At 38.2% G+C, this 20,732-nt stretch overlaps 1 protein-coding gene across 1 annotated transcript in view; it reads right to left on the reverse strand.

The window, feature by feature from the left end:
* The window catches only part of CSE1L (chromosome segregation 1 like), a 41,879-nt gene that overhangs the window by 17,049 nt on the left and 4,098 nt on the right, over positions 1-20,732 (reverse strand). Inside the window, exons 2-13 of the mRNA XM_060033439.1 lie at positions 16,962-17,057; positions 13,558-13,700; positions 10,657-10,758; positions 10,436-10,581; positions 10,018-10,108; positions 8,304-8,411; positions 4,437-4,529; positions 2,461-2,628; positions 2,225-2,354; positions 1,321-1,386; positions 708-910; positions 175-259 (exon numbers count right to left, since the gene is read on the reverse strand). Coding sequence (XP_059889422.1) covers positions 175-259; positions 708-910; positions 1,321-1,386; positions 2,225-2,354; positions 2,461-2,628; positions 4,437-4,529; positions 8,304-8,411; positions 10,018-10,108; positions 10,436-10,581; positions 10,657-10,758; positions 13,558-13,700; positions 16,962-17,046 — 1,420 coding nt within the window. The 5' untranslated portion in view covers positions 17,047-17,057. The remainder of the gene's footprint in view (positions 1-174; positions 260-707; positions 911-1,320; positions 1,387-2,224; positions 2,355-2,460; positions 2,629-4,436; positions 4,530-8,303; positions 8,412-10,017; positions 10,109-10,435; positions 10,582-10,656; positions 10,759-13,557; positions 13,701-16,961; positions 17,058-20,732) is intronic.

Below are 20,732 nucleotides of genomic sequence, written 5' to 3' on the forward strand. Positions count from 1 at the left end.
AGGGGACGTGAGTTCGATCCCTGGTCAGGGAACTAGATCCCACATGCCACAACTAAAAGATCCTGCACGCTGCAGCTAAGACCTGGTGCAGACAAATAAATAAATAAATAAATGTATTTTTAAATAACTGCAGGTATAGTGTAAGCTGTACTAAAAACATTTCACAAAACTCACCATTAGCTGCTTTTAAATCAGGGAGAATGTGATTCACAAAGAACTCAGTCAGGTTTACAAGTTCATTCGCTTGTGTAATTCCATGCTAAAAAACAAATTCATAACAGTGAAATAACATGAAAAATCTGTAATTATTTACCACACTGCAAATTTAGGCAGCTTTAGAAAACCAGGTTGAAGATGGAAATGAATACTTCAAAACACAAACTACTTACATATAAGACTATCCTAATAGATAATAAAGAAACTTCCCTAAGTTAAAGAACAGCTAAATTTAAGTTTAGCACGTTTTATATACTGAGCCTCAGCTAAGGAAGCAAGTGTGGCATCTGTTGATATTTTGGTCCATAAGAAACTTAAGTGCTTAATACATCAGTATAAAGCCATCTTTGGAAACCATATGAATTCTAATCAGAACTGACACATTATCTAACAGAGTAGGCTATATAACCAGAAATATATATCACTTCTTTTTGACTTCTGTGGTACCAACAACTATGTTTTAGAAATAAAAATATACTGAAAGGATTCACCTTCTGGGTTTGGGCTTTTGATGCCAAAGACGTCACCAGGTAAATGGCTGCATCTTTGTGTTTCCAGTTGACAGATGGATTTTTTGCATATTCCTGCAGCATGGAATTAACATAACCAGAGAAGATTCCTGTCACGGGTCCCTCAAAAAACTTGCATAATCCTCGTACTAGATCACAAGCAGCCCTGCGTCTAGTATCAATATCTACAAAATCAAAGGGAAATACATTATGGGAGAAAGAAACCACCACCAACCGACCAAGTTTATAAGAAAACAAATTGCCATCTGAGAGCTAACAGCAACAAAAACAATGAAAAAATTCCCCACAAATGTAAAATGAGAACAAAACTGAAAGACCATAATAGTACGATAAACACTAATAAGTATATAAAAAAGAGAAGACAAGTAATTCTACATCTGATACTTTGATATAGCTCGTATAAAGAGCTGCTTTCTACCATGTACAAGTTAAAGAAGGAAAACAGTTCTCCAATGAAAGCCAGCTGAAATGACACACTTATCAGGACTCCCTCACCTCCCCGTATTTATTAGACAGAGAGCAACTTTAAAACTGGCTTGCTAAGAGACCAACAGCTAAAAACCAAAATACACACCAGATCCTTCCAAATCTCTTCTTATATACTCCTCAGAATTATCTTCAAAGGCTTCTTCATCAGCAGCTACAAAGCAAGATGACATTTCAGATCACCTCTTGAAAGACATGGCAAGTCATTCTACCTTTACAGTTGAGTGTGCAGAAGAGTATGTGGAATTGCCATGTTTTACAGCAAAGTGTTCTTTCCCAACAAATGACTACTTCATATACTCTTAATCATTAGAGCAGCAAACGCTACCCTGAAAGATTAGGTAATAGGTAATGCATACAGCTGCGAGATAGGCTCACTTGTTCTAATGTGAACGTCCACAGAACTGGACTTCATCACCAACCTTCAAAAGTGTTGGGAGACCAATCTAGGGATGCCAACTTGTTATTCTGCCAGATAAGGACATTAAACAAACAACCTAACAACTACTATCACCATTATTTCATAAACAGTCATTTCAACACCAAAACAAGTAGGACAGACAGTATCAGATTAAAGATCTGTCCTTTACATATAGTTTTATGAAAAAAGGAAAGGAAATAAAACCCCACGTTACACTTTTATTTCCTCATTTTGTTCCTGAATGAATGATCTAATGACTGCTCTTCCCAACTATCAGAAAGACATTTTGTACAAATACAGACTCTTAGGACTATTTTAACCTTAAGCACAAACTAGGTGGGCTTCAACTCTGTATTTAAAAGTCATCAATCACTTCTTGTCTCAAGTCAACTGTTCAAAAATAGCTTCTGCCTTGGTGAAATACTAAATCCAACAAAACTTAGACTGAATATGTTACAAAAAGCAACACAGAGAAGACTTCTTAAATTCTTAAATTTATACTAACATACTCTTTTAAAAAACAAGCTTTTAATTAATCTCCTGAAAAAGCTTTACACTTTGCCACAATTACCTCTAAATTCCATGTTAGGTACAATAACCTTTTCACAGATACTTGTCAGCGTGTTCTGGTCCTCAAATAGATTCTTATAGTGAGGTCTCTCACAAACTGAAGCCAGAAACTGAATTGCATTACTTACCAACTGGAATAAAACACAAAAATAAGCATATTTTTAAGAGCAAACGGAACCATTTATTTCATGGGGGGGGAGGGGATGTCTTAATTATTTGTCTCCACCATCACCTTACCAAGTCATATTTAACCTCTTGACCTGTTGTAACTAGTAAATTCCAGATGGCTGTGACAAAACGAGGCAGGTACCGCTGAAATTCTTCATCATATTTTTGTGCATAGAGTGCGGCATTATCACAAATCTGGGATTTTAAGAGCTCCAATAAGCCTGCTTCCTCTTCATCCTCACATAAGAGAAAACGGAAAACTCAAACATACAACTTCAACGCTATCATAAACATGGAGAGTAGCTGTAATTCCTGAACTCTTTAAAAATTTTACATCAAAGCCAAGTGCTGTGAACTACATCTACGCCACTGTAAATTTATTCACCTGGTCTATCAAACAAATACAAGACGAAATGCTTCTTATTTATTAATCAATGAGAGCAGTTCTCAAAAGTTTTCAAGTTAAATAAAGCCTTTTCAGGACTTCCCTGGTGGTCCAGTGGGTAAGACTCCACGCTCCCAATGCAGGGGGCCTGGGTTTGATCCCCAGTTGGGGAACTAGATCCCACGTGCATGCCGCAACCAAGAAGTCCATGTGCCTCAACTAAGACACGGCACTGCATGCATGCGTGAATAAATATTTTAAGTAAATAAATAAAGCTTTTTCTTCTGGTTGCTGAATTATAAAATATTTACATATTAAATCGAAAATAATATATTCCTACAAAAACCTGAGTAATAAAAATCATATCACATTTTCCTTTGTAACACAGTCTTGCTATCTCCCAAAAGGTTCCCATTTCAAATATATTAAAATGTGTTCTCTTCCCAATAAGCTAATGCTATAACATTCTCACAAATAATATTCTGGTTATAAAATGTTGAACAACCTAAAGCAGGGGTTAACCTGCTGCCTAATTTCTGAAGTTTTATTAAAACCCAGTCACACACATTCTTTGTTTTCATTTATACAATTTATAGTATTGCCTATGGCTGCTTTCAACTACAACTGCAGAGTTGAGTATATAGCCCACAAAGCCAAATATATTTACCACTCGGACCTTTATAGGAAAAGCTTGCCAACCCCACCTGAAACCATGACAGTGACTGATATAATAATGCTTACTACATATAACAGCAATCACAAATACTTTTTGAGCTATATTATGTGCCAAAGAACTCAAATTGAGAAGAGATAAAAGAACAGCTCCTCAAGGCATAAATATAAGGGATATCACACAGTGAGATGATGCATTTAAATGGGCAAACAATTCCCTTAAGAATCCTAAGTGAAAAACTTCCTTTAGACTTAAGTGTAAAGACAAGCTTTGTTTTCTGAGGGAGTGGTTTCTTCCTAGTGGGCTGAAGGAGTTATTTTATTGGAACTCTATTTTTTTTTTGGTTGCTTCTTGTTGTGTAACAATCTCAGACAAAATTTGCTGTACACCCACAGTAATGATTCTCCCTCTGCGTGCCACCCAAACAGATCTGCATCACCAACTGTAATTTTTATCTGGTGTTGAAATATTCTTAATATTTTACTTTTTACATTTTTTGTTTGTTGAGAAAGAGGTAAATCATAAATATATTAATAAACAAGCAAACGAATAACACAGAGTGCTACATGTTGAAAGTACATATTACAAAACTCAGATCAGAAACTTTTACACATTACAAACTTTCATGTCCCCTCTTTCCCACACTGTAGATGACTTTTTCAAGAGGCCATTAGAGAGGTTTAAGTTTTCTTAGTATCTTCAATGACAAATGATTTTCTCTTTCATAAAATGTTCACAATGTGAATACTCCTGAGGCCTTACTTTCAATAATGTAATAAAACAGCCTTATCCATAAATTGTGACTTAAGTCAGGACTACAAGAAGGGTAATTCTGCACATTACAATTATCCTCCCTCCAGTGTTCTGAGGGCACTCAAATAATTTTTTTAACATTAAAAAAAATTGAGATATAATTGACATTTAACATTATATTTCAAATAATTCTTAAAAAAAGCTTACTTGGGAAATATTTTAAATAATACTTACATCAGTTTGCAGCAGCTTATTATCTAATGTCAAGAGGGTATGAAAATTGTTCATCCAAGTTTCCATATTATCTTCAAAAAATTCAGGGAGATCCTAAAGAATAAATGGTGACTTGAGACTTTTGGTTGAAGTAATTGTTATATTTTAGTAAGTTTTCCCCACCACGCCAAATGTTTTGCACATGCCTATAGACTCAAGCTCACATTTCTCAGCTAAGTCAATGGATACCTATTTTGACAAGAATTCTCTGCTCCAGCTAGGTCTGACAGATAAGTAAACCATTCTGACTGTCTCAGTAAGCTTTCAACCGCAAACGATGCCACCTGTTCCTGTCCCAATGTAAATCTACTTATTCCTTTAAGGTTCAGCTAAGACTGAAAACTTTCCTTACAAAACTCAGTGCTTACCAACACATTCCTTTTCCTTTCTGAACTACTGCATTTACTGTAAGATGACCGCCAAGTCAGGCTTACTGTCTTATACAGTTACTGATTTCCTGTGGCACAATACTGCCCTCTTAATGAGGGATAAATCCAAGGGTAAAGATTATGCCTCCCTTCCTATCAGGCTTCCGTGACTAACAAGTTATTAATCACCTCATTCTACCTGACTTCTAGGAAGCAGAACTCAAAATGAGGTATACAAGAACCCAGTGGTATCCTTAAGAATTTCTCAAATTGCTGTCTAGCTGCACACTGAAGGTATGCCATTTTGGGCTGTTCATTTCATATTCATTCTACCTATTCCTTTTGAGGAATGCTCTCCCTACCACTGCGAGTACAATCACGTTGGGAGGATTAAGTCCAAGTACTTGGCTCTGGCTAGAGGCAACAAAAAAGCTACATCCTTTCTCTTGCATCTCAGTATAGGAGTCTGTACCAGTAAGACTCCCTTCTCATTCCTGGAGCCCTGAATCTTAAAGTAATAACTCAAGAACAGAAAGAATGACTGGAGACCACCACCTCAGTAGCAACCGGGTGACCAGGCATTTTCTGCTATAAGATCGTGGCTGTGTTTCCTCTCAAATGCCACTGGTTCTTACACCTTCCCAAGTCTGTTTCTTCAGTCTTTTGTCTCCCAGATATGCTTCCATTAAAAGCTATAAGCTTTGCTTCCATGACCTGGCTATTGTAAATAGTGCTGCAGTGAACATTGGGATACATGTGTCTTTTTGAATTATGGTCTTCTCTGGGTATATGCCCAGTAGTGGGATTGCTGGGTCATATGGTAGTTCTATTTTTAGTTTTTTAAGGAACCTCCATACTGTTCTCCATAGTGGCTGTATCAATTTACATTCCCACCAACAGTGCAAGAGGGTTCCCTTTTCTCCACACCCTCTCCAGCATTTGTTGTTTGTAGATTTTCTGATGATGCCCATTCTAACTGGTGTGAGGTGATATCTCATTGTAGTTTTTTTTGTGTGTGTGTTTTTTTTTTTTGCTGTACGTGGGCCTCTCACTGTTGTGGCCTCTCCTGTTGTGGAGCACAGGCTCCAGATGCGCAGGCTCAGCGGCCATGGCTCACGGGCCCAGCCGCTCCGTGGCAGTGGGATCTTCCTGGACCGGGGCATGAACCCGTGTCCCCTTCATCAGCAGGCGGACTCTCAACCACTGCGCCACCAGGGAAGCCCTCACTGTAGTTTTGATTTTCATTTCTCTAATAATTATGGTGCTGAGCAGCTTTTCATGTGCTCCTTGGCCATCTGTATGTCTTCTTTGGAGAGACGTCTATTTAGGTTTTCTGCCCATTTTTGGATTGGGTTGTTTGTTTCTTTAATATTGAGCTGCATGAGCTGTTTATATTTTGGAGATTAATCCTTTGTCCGATGATTCGTTTGCGAATATTTTCTCCCATTCCGAGGGTTGTCTTTTCGTCTTGTTTATGGTTTCCTTTGCTGTGCAAAAGCTTTGAAGTTTCATTAGGTCCCATTTGTTTACTTTTGTTTTTATTTCCATTACTCTAGGAGATGGGTCAAAAAAGACCTTGCTGTGATTTATGTCAAAGAGTGTTCTTCCTATGTTTTCCTCTAAGAGTTTTATAGTGTCCAGTCTTACATTTAGGTCTCGAATCCATTTTGAGTTTATTTTTGTGTATGGTGTTAGGGAGTGTTCTAATTTCATTCTTTTACATGTAGCTGTCCAGTTTTCCCAGCACCACTTATTGAAGAGACTGTCTTTTCTCCATTGTATATCCTTGCCACCTTTGTCATAGATTAGTTGACCATAGGTGCGTGGGTTTATCTCTGGGCTATCTATCTTGTTCCATTGACCTATCTTTCTGTTTTTGTGCCAGTAGCATATTGTCTTGATTACTGTAGCTTTGTAGTACACTCTGAAGTCAGGGAGTCCAATTGCCCATCGACAGACGAATGGATAAAGAAGTTGTGGTACATATATACAATGGAATATTACTCAACCATAAAAAGGAACAAATTGAGTCATTTGTTGAGACGTGGATGGATCTAGAGACTGTCATACAGAGTGAAGTAAGTCAGAAAGAGAAAAACAAATATCGTATATTAACGCATGTATATGGAACCTAGAAAAATGGTACAGATGAACCGGTTTGCAGGGCAGAAGTTGAGGCACAGATGTAGAGAACAAACGTATGGACACCAAGGGGGGAAAACCACGGTGGGGTGGGGATGGTGGTGTGCTGAATTGGGCGATTGGGATTGACATGTATACACTGTGTGTATAAAACTGATGACTAATAAGAACCTGCAGTATAAAAAAATACACAAACAAAAAAACTAATACTAAACTTTCTTTGGGTTATTTGTATGGAAATATGTTAATATAAATGTTTCAGACATTACATGAAATTTCTAAGAATCTTATATGTTCCGGTATAATGTTATAAGTCATAATTCTAGTTATTACTTTAAAATGTGTATCTCAGAAATAACTAAATTTGCTTGTCAACTGCATTATTATGAACTTCCATCAAAACTTTAACCATGGTCATTTTTAAGTCTTTTGTCATTTACAGACAGTTCTGGGTGTACTCTGATGCTTTTGCAAAAATGTTCCTATAAGGGCTTCCCTGGTGGCACAGTGGGTGTGAGTCCACCTGCCGATACAAAGGACACAGGTTCGTGCCCCAGTCCAGGAAGATTCCACATCCCGTGGAGTGGCTGGGACCGTGAGCCATGGCCGCTGAGCCTGCGCATCCAGAGCCTGTGCTCCGCAACAGGAGAGGCCACAACAGTGAGAGGCCCGCGTACCACAAAAAAAAAAAAAAGTTCCTATAAAAGGGTTTCATCTTCAAGGAATTCATGGAAAAGACTATGACAAGTACAGGTTTCTGGTAACTGACTATACTAGTGAACTGAATGAATAAGCATTTTCAGAACTCTAATGGGAAAACTGATGAATTCATAAAAGTGCTAACAAAAGATCAAGATGAAAAAAAATTAATTACATGGGACTGAGTGAACTGATGAGGATGATTATATAATTGTGACTTTCTGTTTGAATAAAAAAAAAAAATCCCACAAGGACTCAGAGGCAAAAAATATACAAATCAATTTTCACTGCAAAGTAAAGGAGCTGTTACAGTGGAGGATTCCTGGACTGAATGTCAATATTATGACATAGTATGAGTGTGTTTCGTGTTTGGTAATTGCAATCATTGTTGCTTCTGTTGTGGTCATCCATTTACAATGCTTGGTGTCAGTTTATTTATCTCTTGTAAAAAAAAAAAAAAAAAAGAATGGCGGGGAATCAGAACACAAGCAACCAATGTCTATTTTTTCAGGGTGAGGGGGGGAAATCAATGCTAGCAAAGAAGTCTTTATCAAGTGAAAAACTTTATATATGACATCAAAGAATAAGAATCAAAAGCAAGAAATAAAACGAAACTTACCTGAAAGTTTAAACTGTAGAACAGTTTTGAGATTAGGATCAGGGAAGAAAACAGAATCCTCAGAGCAGAGGCATCATTTGCGTGGGTGCTGCAGAGTTCAATAGTGGCCTTGGAAAGGAATTTAGAAAGACAGTTTTAGTGTATTGTAAACCTTAGTGAAAAAGCCTTGTATTAGGCTGAAACTATTCATACATCTTCTCCAAAATTTGGATTTTAAATAGTAGTATACAGTCATTTAGAATTTTTGAAAAAACACATTAAAATATATATTTTTAAGTTGTCCATCACAGCACTACTGTAAAGTCCAATATTAATATTTTGGACTAGATCCTTCTACTCTCCTCTGTGCATGTCTATAACTATATTACACAAAACTGTCTTTATATGCACTCATTAAATAATTCCCTGCCACCTGGCCTGTAGGTTGTTTGCAACTGTTTGTTATTCTAACTGCAATAAACAAGCTTATGTATAAAACTTTGGGCACACTTCTAGTTTTCCGAGTTTGAGATTCTACAACTGTATTACCAGTAGAGAACAGTATGCTATGAGTAAGAGTTCTGGAAGCCAGATAGATCTGGATACAACCCAGACCCTGTTACTCATAATAAGCATGACTCTGAGTAAGTTATTTTACTGCGCCCCCATCTCCATATCTGTCTGTAATTAAGAATAATGCCTACCTCATAAAATATGAGAATAAAATGAGAAAATATACATAAAAGGTCCTTGTAATTTGTGCACACCTACAATGTAAAAGACACTCAACAAACGTTGCTAAGTATATCCCAGAGTTAGAAAATATGAATATTATGGTTTTCTCAATGAAATGTCCAACTCCAGAAAGCTAGTACCATTTATAACCCAATGGACAGGACACTAGTGTTCATTTCACTGGACTCTGGCTAAAACATTTTCCCCCCACCCGTCCCTCTCTGCTCCTGGCTAAAACTTTTAATGTCATTAAAAAGAAATAAAAATCTTTGCTAGTCCAATAGGTGAAAAAATTGACATTTTGTCCAATTTTATTTTTAAAAATAAAAATGTACTATCAGTAAGATATCCTAACCATGAAAAATCCCGTGCATACTCTGTAATTTAGAAAGTTGTGATTATCACACAACTTTCCTTTCTGAAAACAGGAAATGAGCAGCTTTTCTCAAGTTAGCAAAACTAGGTTTGAGGCCTGGCTCTCTTTTTTATTAGCTGTGTGATACCGAACCCTCCACTTTCCTTATCTGGAAAAAAAGGTTAACAATACTTCTCTTTCGATCTTAAACGAGTTTCAGAAAGATATCTAGGAAAGTTCCTTATGTGCTATAAGATGATGTACGGATATATAAATTAAACTCCATAAAGTCAAATCAAAATACAGATACATTCCTTTAGAGACACATACTCAAATACTTGAGTGAAATAATAAGACGCCTGGGATTTGCTTTTAACTATTCGTATGAAATCAAAGGGAGAGAACAAATCAAAAAGAAATAAAATTCTAGTAACCATTAAACTTGTGTAGTCAATACATGGGATTTCATTCTACCAGCTTCTCTATTTTGGTGTAGATTTGAAATTTTTCAAAAGAAATGCTGCTCTAAACCATTACCTATCAAATACACTTTCAAAGCAATCTCTTAAACAAAATTTATACAAATATTCAAGCACTTTAAAATATTAAGTAATTTAAAAATACCACCAAGATGTTATCACATACCTTAAACAGATTAGTCAAAGGCAAAGCAAAGGCATCCAGAACAAGTTTAATTTCAGTCCATAACTCATTTGACTTAAATTCATGGCGATATCTAGAAAATTAAGGTAAAAGAGGCAAATTTACAAATTTTGGTTAACTGACTTTAGGTCTTCAAGGCTAGATTAGAGAAAAATCTATGGCTAGATAGCTTTCTGAAATAAAAAGGGAATTCAAGCACGGTTTATCAAGACCAGGTATTTCACAAGTAATAGGGCAATATGAAATAAACATCCTACACTTAAGAAGAAACAAACACAATAATGAGAGGCTTATGCTCTTATTCTAGAATTATCATAAAAAATGACATAATCACAAAAATACACACAAGCAAAAATATCTGAAACAAGTATTTTAAAAATATGAATTTATATATCAATACCTTTTAAATAAAGAATGTGCTGTACGAAGGACTCCATTAATAACATGGAAATCTCCACTCTGAAAGCGATTCACCATTTCTGTCAACAAGTCAGGCCATTTCTGAGGGAAATCTTCTCTGCCAATAATGCTAATGGCATCACTTAACTGTGGGGAGGAAAGAGACTAATTAGACTGAAAGCTCTACAAACAAGCCCACCTAACAAGCAGGGCCTCACATACCTGCTTCTGAATTTGCTCTGGGCTGCTAAGCATCAAGTGCACTATGTTAGCTTTAATGGCTGCTCGGTCGGCTTCGCAAATTTTATTTGGTTCATCTTCAACCTAAAAGCAAAACATTAATAAGCAAGTGACATAAATCCATATCTATTACTGTACGGGTTTGCAGATAAAACAGAACCATTTCTCATTTCCTGGTTTCCTAAGAAAAATAGAGGAAGGTAGGGCCTTCATTCTACATAAATGGGTCACAGATTCCTTTAATAATCTGATGGAAGCATTTTTCTGCAGAAAAATGTACCTTCCTTCCCAAATGCAAATATTTTACATACAAATTAAGGAGCTTCTCTGACTCCCTGATGCCAATTAAGAATCTCAGTTCTGGGCTTCCCTGGTGGCACAGTGGTTGAGAGTCTGCCTGCCGATGCAGGGGACACGGGTTCGTGCCCCGGTCCGGGAAGATCCCACATGCCGTGGAGCGGCTGGGCCCATGAGCCATGGCCTGTGCTCCGCAACGGGAGAGGCCACAAGAGTGAGAGGCCCGCGTACCACAAAAAAAAAAAAAAAAAGAAAAGAATCTCAGTTCTGTAAATAAACTAATCAGAACATGTGGTTAAAAATCTTTATACAGGGCTTCCCTGGTGGCGCAGTGGTTGGGGGTCCGCCTGCCGAGGCAGGGGACTCGGGTTTGTGCCCCGGTCCGGGAGGATCCCACATGCCGCGGAGCGGCTGGGCCCGTGAGCCATGGCCGTTGAGCCTGCGCGTCCAGAGCCTGTGCTCCGCAACGGGAGAGGCCACAGCAGTGAGAGGCCTGCGTACCGCGGGGCGGGGGGGGGGGGAATCTTTATACATATATGCTACTCAGCCGATATTCATCTTCAAAAGCTTCAATTTGACTGTTACCTTAAGTCAAAGAAAAGTCTTTTCAATGAAAACTTCTTGACCATTACCAGTTTGAATGCATCCAGGACTACATCGCCCAAACAGATTCTGGATCTCACTAGTTTTACAAATCAAGACAGAGGTATAGGACTTGCATGTCTACAAGTAGATGAATGGATTTTTAAACATTCTAAAATTCACTAAGTCATTTCTTCACATGTGAGAATGCTTGACTTAAGCTTAAAAACAATATTTACTGTTTTTGAATTCTTCTATGGAATGAGGAAAAAAGATTCTAAATAAATATTTAACCAGATTTAAAGCTGATTTTTTAGAAAAACTGACTCTTTCTGTCAACTTTAATACTTTCTAAGTATCATTACTGCTATTACTAAAAACATTTCTCACTTTTTTCTTTATCCTAACCCAGAGTTACCTCAACCCCGGCATTACTGACATTTTGGGTCAGATAAATCTTTGTTATGGGGATCTTTCTTGTGCACTGTAGGATGGTTCCCAGCACCCTCACCTTCTACCCACTAGATGCCAGACACCCTCCCCACCCCACCCCCAGCGTGGACAACCAGAACGTCTCTAAATATCCCCAGGTTGGCAAAACTACCCCCAATTTAGAACCACTGTCATAAGCTAAGGTAGGGAAGAAGCTAAGGTAAGGAAGATACCCATTTCTCAATGTATAGCTATACTGATCATTAAACTTGCAGCATAATAAGATTTACCTTATGATTAGAAAATATTTCCCATATCCCACAAGACACAGGACAAATCCCTTACCAAAAACTTCAAATCTAAATTATTTTGCATTCTACACATATATATGTGTAGAATGCATATATATACACATAAAATGTGTTTTTTTCCAGCTTTATATAATTCTTCCTTGTTTACAATAGAAATTGCTTCAATTACTCATTTAGACTGTATCTTCCCATGTAATGTCTCTTCAGTAGATAGTAAGCTAAAGTTAAATTTCAACCAAACTGGATGTTAAAACAAAGTCTCACAGTCTCTAGCAACCTGGGTTATGAAGCTGACTTAACTGATATGAATTTAAATAAAAAACGTCCTGTTTAACTTTTTTTTTTTTTGCAGTACGCAGGCCTCTCACTGTTGTGGCCTCTCCCGTTGCAGAGCACAGGCTCCAGACGCGCAGGCTCAGCGGCCACGGCTCACGGGCCCAGCCGCTCCGCGGCATGTGGGATCTTCCCAGACCGGGGCACGAACCCGCGTCCCCTGCCTCGGCAGGCGGACTCTCAACCACTGCGCCACCAGGGAAGCCCCTGTTTAACTTTTGTCAATTCTTTTGCATTCTCTACATGGACAATCATGTCATCTGAGAACAAAGACAGTTTTATGTCTTTCCAAATGGTATATTTCCTTTTCTTACTGCATTATCAAGGACATCCCTGGTGGTCCAGTGGTTAAGACTCCGTGCTTCCAATGCAGAGGACACAGGTTCGATTCCTGGACTGGGAACTAAGGTCCACATGCCATGGCAAAAGAATATATATAAAATAAAAAAGACTTCCAACACAATGTTGAAAAGGAGTGGTAAGAGGGGACACCCTTGCTTTGTAACTGATCTTGGTGGGAAAGCTTCAAGTTTCTCACCATTAGGTATGATGTTAGTTATAGGTTTTTCACAGTCTTTACATTGCCGAGAAAACTCCTCTCTATTCCAAATTTACTGAGTTTTTACCATGAATGGGAGTTGGACTTTGACAAATGCTTTTTCTGCACCTAATGATATAATAATGTGATTTATCTTCTCTTAGTCGATAGGTTTTTGAATGTTGAACCAGCCTTGCATATCTGAGATAAATCCCACTTGGTCATGGTATTTTTATACTTTTGATACATTTTTGGATTTGACTTTTTAATATTTTGTTGAGGAGGGTCCTGCTTTTATCTTTAATCTGTGCCTGAATCGTTCAGGAACACTGCATATATCAATCTGATAAACATGCAGGGTCTTAAACTATGTACTCACAAAATACTTACAATTCTCCAGTTTCTTTTAATATAGTTCTTGAATGTTACTGAGGCACACACTTTGATAACATTATCCTGAGCCTTCTCCAGTAATGTTAAGAGCAACAGTGGGTAATTCTGATTGCCTTCTACAGATTCAAGAAACTTCTCAGCTGTAAAACAATTTCCATGTTAGAAGATCTGTTATTACAACCTAATCTTAAGACTTCATGAATATGTGAACTATGCATATCTCTCACTGAAGCATCATGGAAAGATTAGGATATTTTTTCCCTTAGGGAACCTATCTTTTAGTGCCTCACTTCTCTTATCTATTAAATGAACTATATATGATGTTACATTAAATTTATATAATACCTTGGTTTTCAGATCACTTTACCATCTGTTAACTCACCCAATTCTCACAAACCTATAAGGTGGCCTGATCAGATGATCACCCCATGTGAAGGACAATCTGCTTCTCAGAGATTAAGTGACCTTAGGGCAAAATTCATACACTCCGTCTTGTTCCAGAAGGATTACTATTAGTACTATTAGTAATGGCAGTAATATTTCTTTTATACTACTGTGATTAAGATTAAATGAGTTAATTTATGCTAATACATATTATTATTAACCATATGCATCTGGTGCTTTACTCACATATGTTGTCACTATTACCCAGAGAGGTAGGTAGTATTATCCTCATTTTAAAGACAAGGCCACTCACATATATACAATGGAATATTACTCAGCCATAAAAACAAACGAAATTGAGTTATCTGTAGTGAGGTAGATGAACCTAGAGTCTGTCATACAGAGTGAAGTAAGTCAGAAAGAGAAAAACAAATACTGTATGATAACACATATATATGGAATCTAAAAAAAAAAAAAACGGTTCTAATGAACCTAGGGGCAGGACAGGAATAAAGACACAGACGTAGAGAATGGACTTGAGGACACGGGGAGGGGTAAGGGTAAGCTGGGATGAAGTGAGAGAGTAGCACTGACATATATACACTACCAAATGTAAATAGTGTAATTAGCACCGGGAGATCAGCTCAGTGCTTGCAACCACCTAGAGGGGTGGGATAGGGAGGGTGGGAGGGAGGGAGGGAGACGCAAGAGGGAGGGGATATGGGGATGTATGTGTGCATATAGCTGATTCGCTTTGTTATACAGCAGAAACTAACACAACAATGTAAAGCAATTATACTCCAATAAAGATGTTAAAAAGAAAATAAAGACGAGGCCACTGAGGTTAAGTAAGATCACACAGCTAGAAGATTTCATCACTGTAAACGTTTTAGTCCAGTCCTTATTCTACCATACTAGCCCTCAGTTTTCTTCTTGAATTAAACATTTCTAATATCAGCAATAAATTTATACAAAGATTTTACCCATACGTTTTAAACTCATACTACACTTAGGGATAATAAATCTCCTAGGTTTACAGGTCACACCATGAAGGTTTACAGCACTTCTAATTTTTCCTGTCTTAAGCTTCTTCATAAGGCAACATCCATTCCAAGGTTCCGATATTTACTGAAAAGGTCTGCTGTTAGCATGTATTATCTTCTACGATTTAATATGATTTAACACCTTTCTTCTTTCCAAATTGAGTCCCAAGAGTTTAACTTCCACCCTCAAAGCCGCCCTGCTTTGTGTCTACCATGTGGTTCCTTGGAGGATGAAGAATGCTGAACTGGAAAATATTTTTCAGGACGGGACACACTCTGGTTCTGTATGGTCTGTGAGGTTTACAGAAGGCTTTGGCTGCGTCAATGTTTGGCTGGTCAGTATTTCACATCCAGCAACCCCTTGGAAATGCTCTGTTCTTAACTCTTCTCAGAAACAACAATTTATTCCCACATTTTGTCCCTGATTCATAAGACAACAGCACCTCAACCTTACAAAGACACAATTATTAAAAATAATTTTTATTAGACAGTGTTGGCAGAGGCTTTCTGGGAACGTCTAAGACTAGAGCCATTAATTTCCTTTTATCCAAGAACAAATTACTTCTCTAAGCACTAACAGGAAAATCACAATTTTCCCTCACAGAAATCACAAAGGCCTCTCTAGACTAGGATGGATGCATTAACATGTGTACGATTCTACGTATTATATATAACATATAAATATAACATGTATGTGCACGCATTCATCTGGGTCTTCATGGGGTGCTTCCAAAATCCTCTTTATGAGAATGCACATCAGCATTTCTGGTTAACACGGCTTACAAGAAGGATCATCAACTTACTACCCACAAGACACACGTGGCCCCCGGAAATTTATTTGGTTTGCACGGTGTTTCAAAAATTTTTGAAGTTAATTGCTATCATTTAAAAATGAGAGGGACGGGCTTCCCTGGTGGCTCAGTGGTTGAGAATCCGCCTGCCAAGGCAGGGGACATGGGTTCGAGCCCTGGTCCGGGAAGATCCCACATGCCACAGAGGAACTAAGCCCGTGTGCCACAACTACTGAGCCTGCGCTCTAGAGCCCACGACCCACAACTACTGAGCCCACGTGTCACAGCTACTGAAGCCCGCGCGCCTAGAGCCCGTGCTCCGTAACAAAAGAAGCCACCGCAATGAGAAGCCTGTGCACTGCAACGAAGACTAGCCCCCGCTCGCCGCAACAAGAGAAAGCCCGCACACAGCAACAAAGACCCAACTCAGCCAAAAATAAATAAATAAATAAAAATTAAAAAAAAAAAAGATGAGAACACTTCATATAAATATACTTATTTTTCAAGCAAAGCTGGAAATCTGATCTTGAAAGACTGGTGTGAATCCCCCAGAGTTAGCTGGTTCCAAATAATATTTGCCCCTTAACCAAGGCACTTAACCCCCTTGGCCTGCCTCCTTGATTTACCTTTACGTGTGACTCCTGCGGGCATCTGAGTTTATAATTCTAAGCTTATACTAAGTTTCTAATGAAAACTGGTCAAATTTGGACGGGGGGAGAGAGTAGGAGGAACCCTAGATCTTAAAATATATTAATTAAATCAAACCCAACATGGTGATTTAAGAGACAGTGTCTGATTACCTAGTTTCATTCACTTAATCACTTTTTAGGCAATTAACTCTTACCTCTCTGCCCTAATTATTTTATCTCTAAAACAGGCAGGTGTATAGCGATTTTCAGAAAGGTCAAGGGACAAAGCATCCTAAACTTACCAGTCCTTTTTACCCCAGAAGGGATAAAAGCTATTTTACTCAAAAAATAAACCAAAAACAAAAAAAACCCCACGCCACCATATGTTACAGCAGCTATAAGCAGCCAACTAAAGACTTTATGGCTAGAGAATGAAAAATAAACTATGCCTAAGAATTCAAAATTTTATTTACAAACAGGCATATTGCACAAACGTTTCCCTCACCTGTCCTTTAAGAATAAATCAATCACAAAACAGTATTTATTTTCTTTACCTGGACGTCTGATGGCAGGATCAGGATCAAGAGTTTTCTTCAAATATTCTGTTAGCGTTTGCAAATTTGCATCGCTGAGCTCCATTGCCACAGAACCTAAAACAAAAAATGAGGTTTGGGTAATTGGTCACATGGGGACGCAGTGATTTACATAAAAGAATCATTTTATATTACGGGTGTCCCTCTCTCTGAAAGTCATCTACTTGTTACATTTTATGTGTGGGCTATAAGCCTTGCTTACTCTTAGCTGAGACAAGGTTCCAGAAGATAAGGTGGGCTTTTTTGAAACAGTAGTGGGATAATTTTGAGACAAAGAAGGAAAAACATACCATAAGCTAAGGGTTAAAAACACAAATCACTAGGTTTATTTTTTTAAAGCCCCACAATAAAAAATTAAAATTCTAAGCATCCTTAATTCTAAGGATCCCACAGAGTTCTGAGATAAAAAACTAGAATACATTCCTTTGTGTACAACATGCAACCATAGGTACTGACAGCAAACTACATACTGAGAATTTGTACCTGGGAAGATAATTTTGGGGTTCATAAGATGATAGCTGTGATTATAATTAAAAAGCAATTTTCCACACCAAAAGCAAAGTCAACAAAAGTAAAAATAAACAAGTGAGACTACATCAAACTAAAAAGTGTCTGCATGGCAAAAGAAAACATCAACAAAATGAAAAGACAACATACCAAATGGGAGAAAATATATTCAAATCATATCTGATAAAAAGGTTAATTTCCAAAACATATATAAAAAATACTCATACAACTTGGAAAAAAAATCCAATTGAAAAATGGGCAGAAGAGCTGAACAGACATTTTTCCAAAGAAAACATACAGTTGGCCAAAAGGTACATGAAAAGGAGCTCAACATCATTAAACATGAGGGAATGCAAATCAAAACTACAATGAGATTAACACCTCACACCTGTTAGAATGGTGATCATCAAAAAGACGAGGAGGACTTCCCTGGTGGCGCAGTGGTTAAGAATCTACCTGCCAATGCAGGGGACATGGGTTCGAGCCCTGGTCCAGGAAGATCCCACATGCCATGGAGCAACTAAGCCCATGGCACCACAACTAGACAGAAGCCTGTGAGCCACAACAAAAGATCCTGAGTGCCGCAACTAAGACCCGACATAGCCAAAAAAAATTAAAATAAAATAAAAATAAAAGCCTAGTTGGAAGACAAGATAAAACTGAAATACCAACTACAGACCTATAATCCCTTTCCTGCAGTTCTGAGATCCAAACATCTACAAACTGAGTTTTTTTTTTAACAAGTTTGTGGCAAACTCACTTGGCAACAAAACCTGGCCTGAACTGTCCGAGGCTGTAAATATGAATATCTCACTTAGTATGTAAATTTTTTACTAAATAATGTATTTGATTGCGGGGCGATACCGCATGCCCTACTGGGGATGCTGTATAATCTACAGCAAGTGCATTTCAAAAGAAAAAAAATCTGAATTCTGAAACACTTTTGACTGTAAGTGCCAAATGAATCACACAGACAGCGACTTAACTGCTAGGTTAAGAGAGTCACTGGAGTATCTGTGGTCCAAGACTTCCCAGAGGATACATAGATTTGGATAGGCCAAGTGGAACGAGGACCCATCTCATACAGGCAATAGTATGAGCAAAGTACAGAGATGGGAAGAATCCATAGCTCCTTTGGGGAACAGTGAACTTGGAGGCTGAGATCAGATCATATAGGTTCCCCAATACTTAGCTGAAGAATTTCATGATTTAATGTACAAGAGGAAGGCACTAAAGGTTTATTGAAATGGGTAAAAACTTAATGAAAGTGGAATATATGTACTTTGGGCTGGTAATGGTTTACAGACTGGAGTCGAGGAAGAGAACAGAAGATTAGGACACTTTTGTAAAATGGGGGAAGGGTCACAAACATGAACCAGGCACAGTGCTAGAAGATACGCTTCACATCATTTCACACAATAACCATTTTACAATCAAGGAAGGCAACTCTGAGAGATTAACTAACTTTCCCCAAGCATACAATTAATAAAGATTAGATTCAAATCAGTCTGACCCTATAGATCTACCCTATTCCTACTACCCAAGGCTGCCTCTCAAGTGGAAATAACGACACAGGGCTGAACTAGAGCGGAAGCACCAGCGACAGCGATAGAAAGGATGACGTGAAAAGACAGCCAGATTAGAAGAAGGGAGAGGAAGAAGTCAAAGATGACTGAGATTTTGAACAAGACTGATCCAAACAAAAAAAGCCATAACACTTCGTCTTGTCACTAAAAAAAAAAAAAAAAAAAAAGCTAGGAAGATTTTATAAGGGCTATAGCTAATGCTGTGCTTGTGCGGAGTACTCTTCCACAGCCAGAAACCACAACCTGCTAAGGAGACTGATCTGTTTGAAACTTTGTATTCTCCTCAGTAGAGTCGTTTTTATCATAAGGGAAGCCAATATGCTGACTGATTTAGTAGATTCCCCCACCTGTATATTCACCTCCTTTGACCCAGGGCAAACCACTCTATGGGCACGAATACCAAGCCCTGCTTAACCACACACATAATTTATCAAGAGGCTACTCTTTCTGGTTTTTATACCAAAAGTTTGGAAAATGCTACGCATCATATTCCCCCTCTTTTGGAGATTCACTTCAAAGCCTTCAGGAACTCAAAGAGTAAGTTATCCATTTAACGTTCTTTAATCGAGTTCCTCCCATCACTTGCCCACCGAACCACTTTATTATGGAACACATGTTGGAAAGCAGTGATTTAATCAATTCATTTCCCATTCTTTTTTGTGTTGCAATGCTGAATCTGTTATGAAATCATGAAAGTTTGCTGTGCCAAACAAAACCATTTACATCAGTATATATGAGCTAAAAAAAAACTTACTTTGCCACATGCAAATTATTCTACCTTTTGGGGTTTATGCAAGGCAACACGTTAAACTGTGTGTGTGTTGAGGGGATTATAGATGTTAACTGGATCTATTTTGTTCAGTTTTTAAAGACACTCCTCAATAAATCTGCATTTTACTTTCTTCATGACAGAGTCCCATGCAATCTGGCACCTGTCAACCTTGTCTCCTACCTTCTTCTTGCCCCTATGTTCCAGCCCCCAAAGCCTTCTTTATGTTCCTCAAACCAGACAAAGACAGTTCTCTCTGCCTGTGATAACGCCCTTCCTTCTAATTTGATATCAGGTATCATTCAGCTGTCAGCCCACTGTCAAATCCTCAAAAGAGCCTTCCGTGACTATCATCTACCTCATCCCTATTGTACTGTTAATAGCATTTATCCTCATCTGAGAGATCTTTGACTTGTTATCTCATTTGTAAGCTCCTTAGGGCAGGGACTTTGTAGGTCTTCCTCTCCGTATACCCAGGACCTTCAACACTGCCTGGCACACAGCAGACATTCATTAAGCATTTGTTGCATGAACTAATGGCTAAGACAATATGTCAGCGAACCAGCTAAAACATGGATCCAGTTTGGATTGGAGACTATTCTCTGCGGATCAGTTACTAGCAGGCCCGACATAATGTAGTAACTCAGTTACACCTGTCAGATAAACAGTGACCAACTTACTGCCATAATTAGTTTCTGTTCATTCAAAAATGCTTGAAGAAAGATGTGCATTTGAAATCTGTCCTGTATTACTGTTCATATCTGCCAGTGCTAGCACTTTTGTTTCGGAGGTTTGCGCTTACTGTCCCGTCTGCCTGGATATCTCTGCCCCTGGAGAGCTTTGTGGCTCACTGCCCACTTCATTCAGGTC

This window comes from Delphinus delphis, chromosome 15 (assembly GCF_949987515.2).
Source record: "Delphinus delphis chromosome 15, mDelDel1.2, whole genome shotgun sequence".
NCBI classification, from domain to species: Eukaryota; Metazoa; Chordata; class Mammalia; order Artiodactyla; family Delphinidae; genus Delphinus; species Delphinus delphis.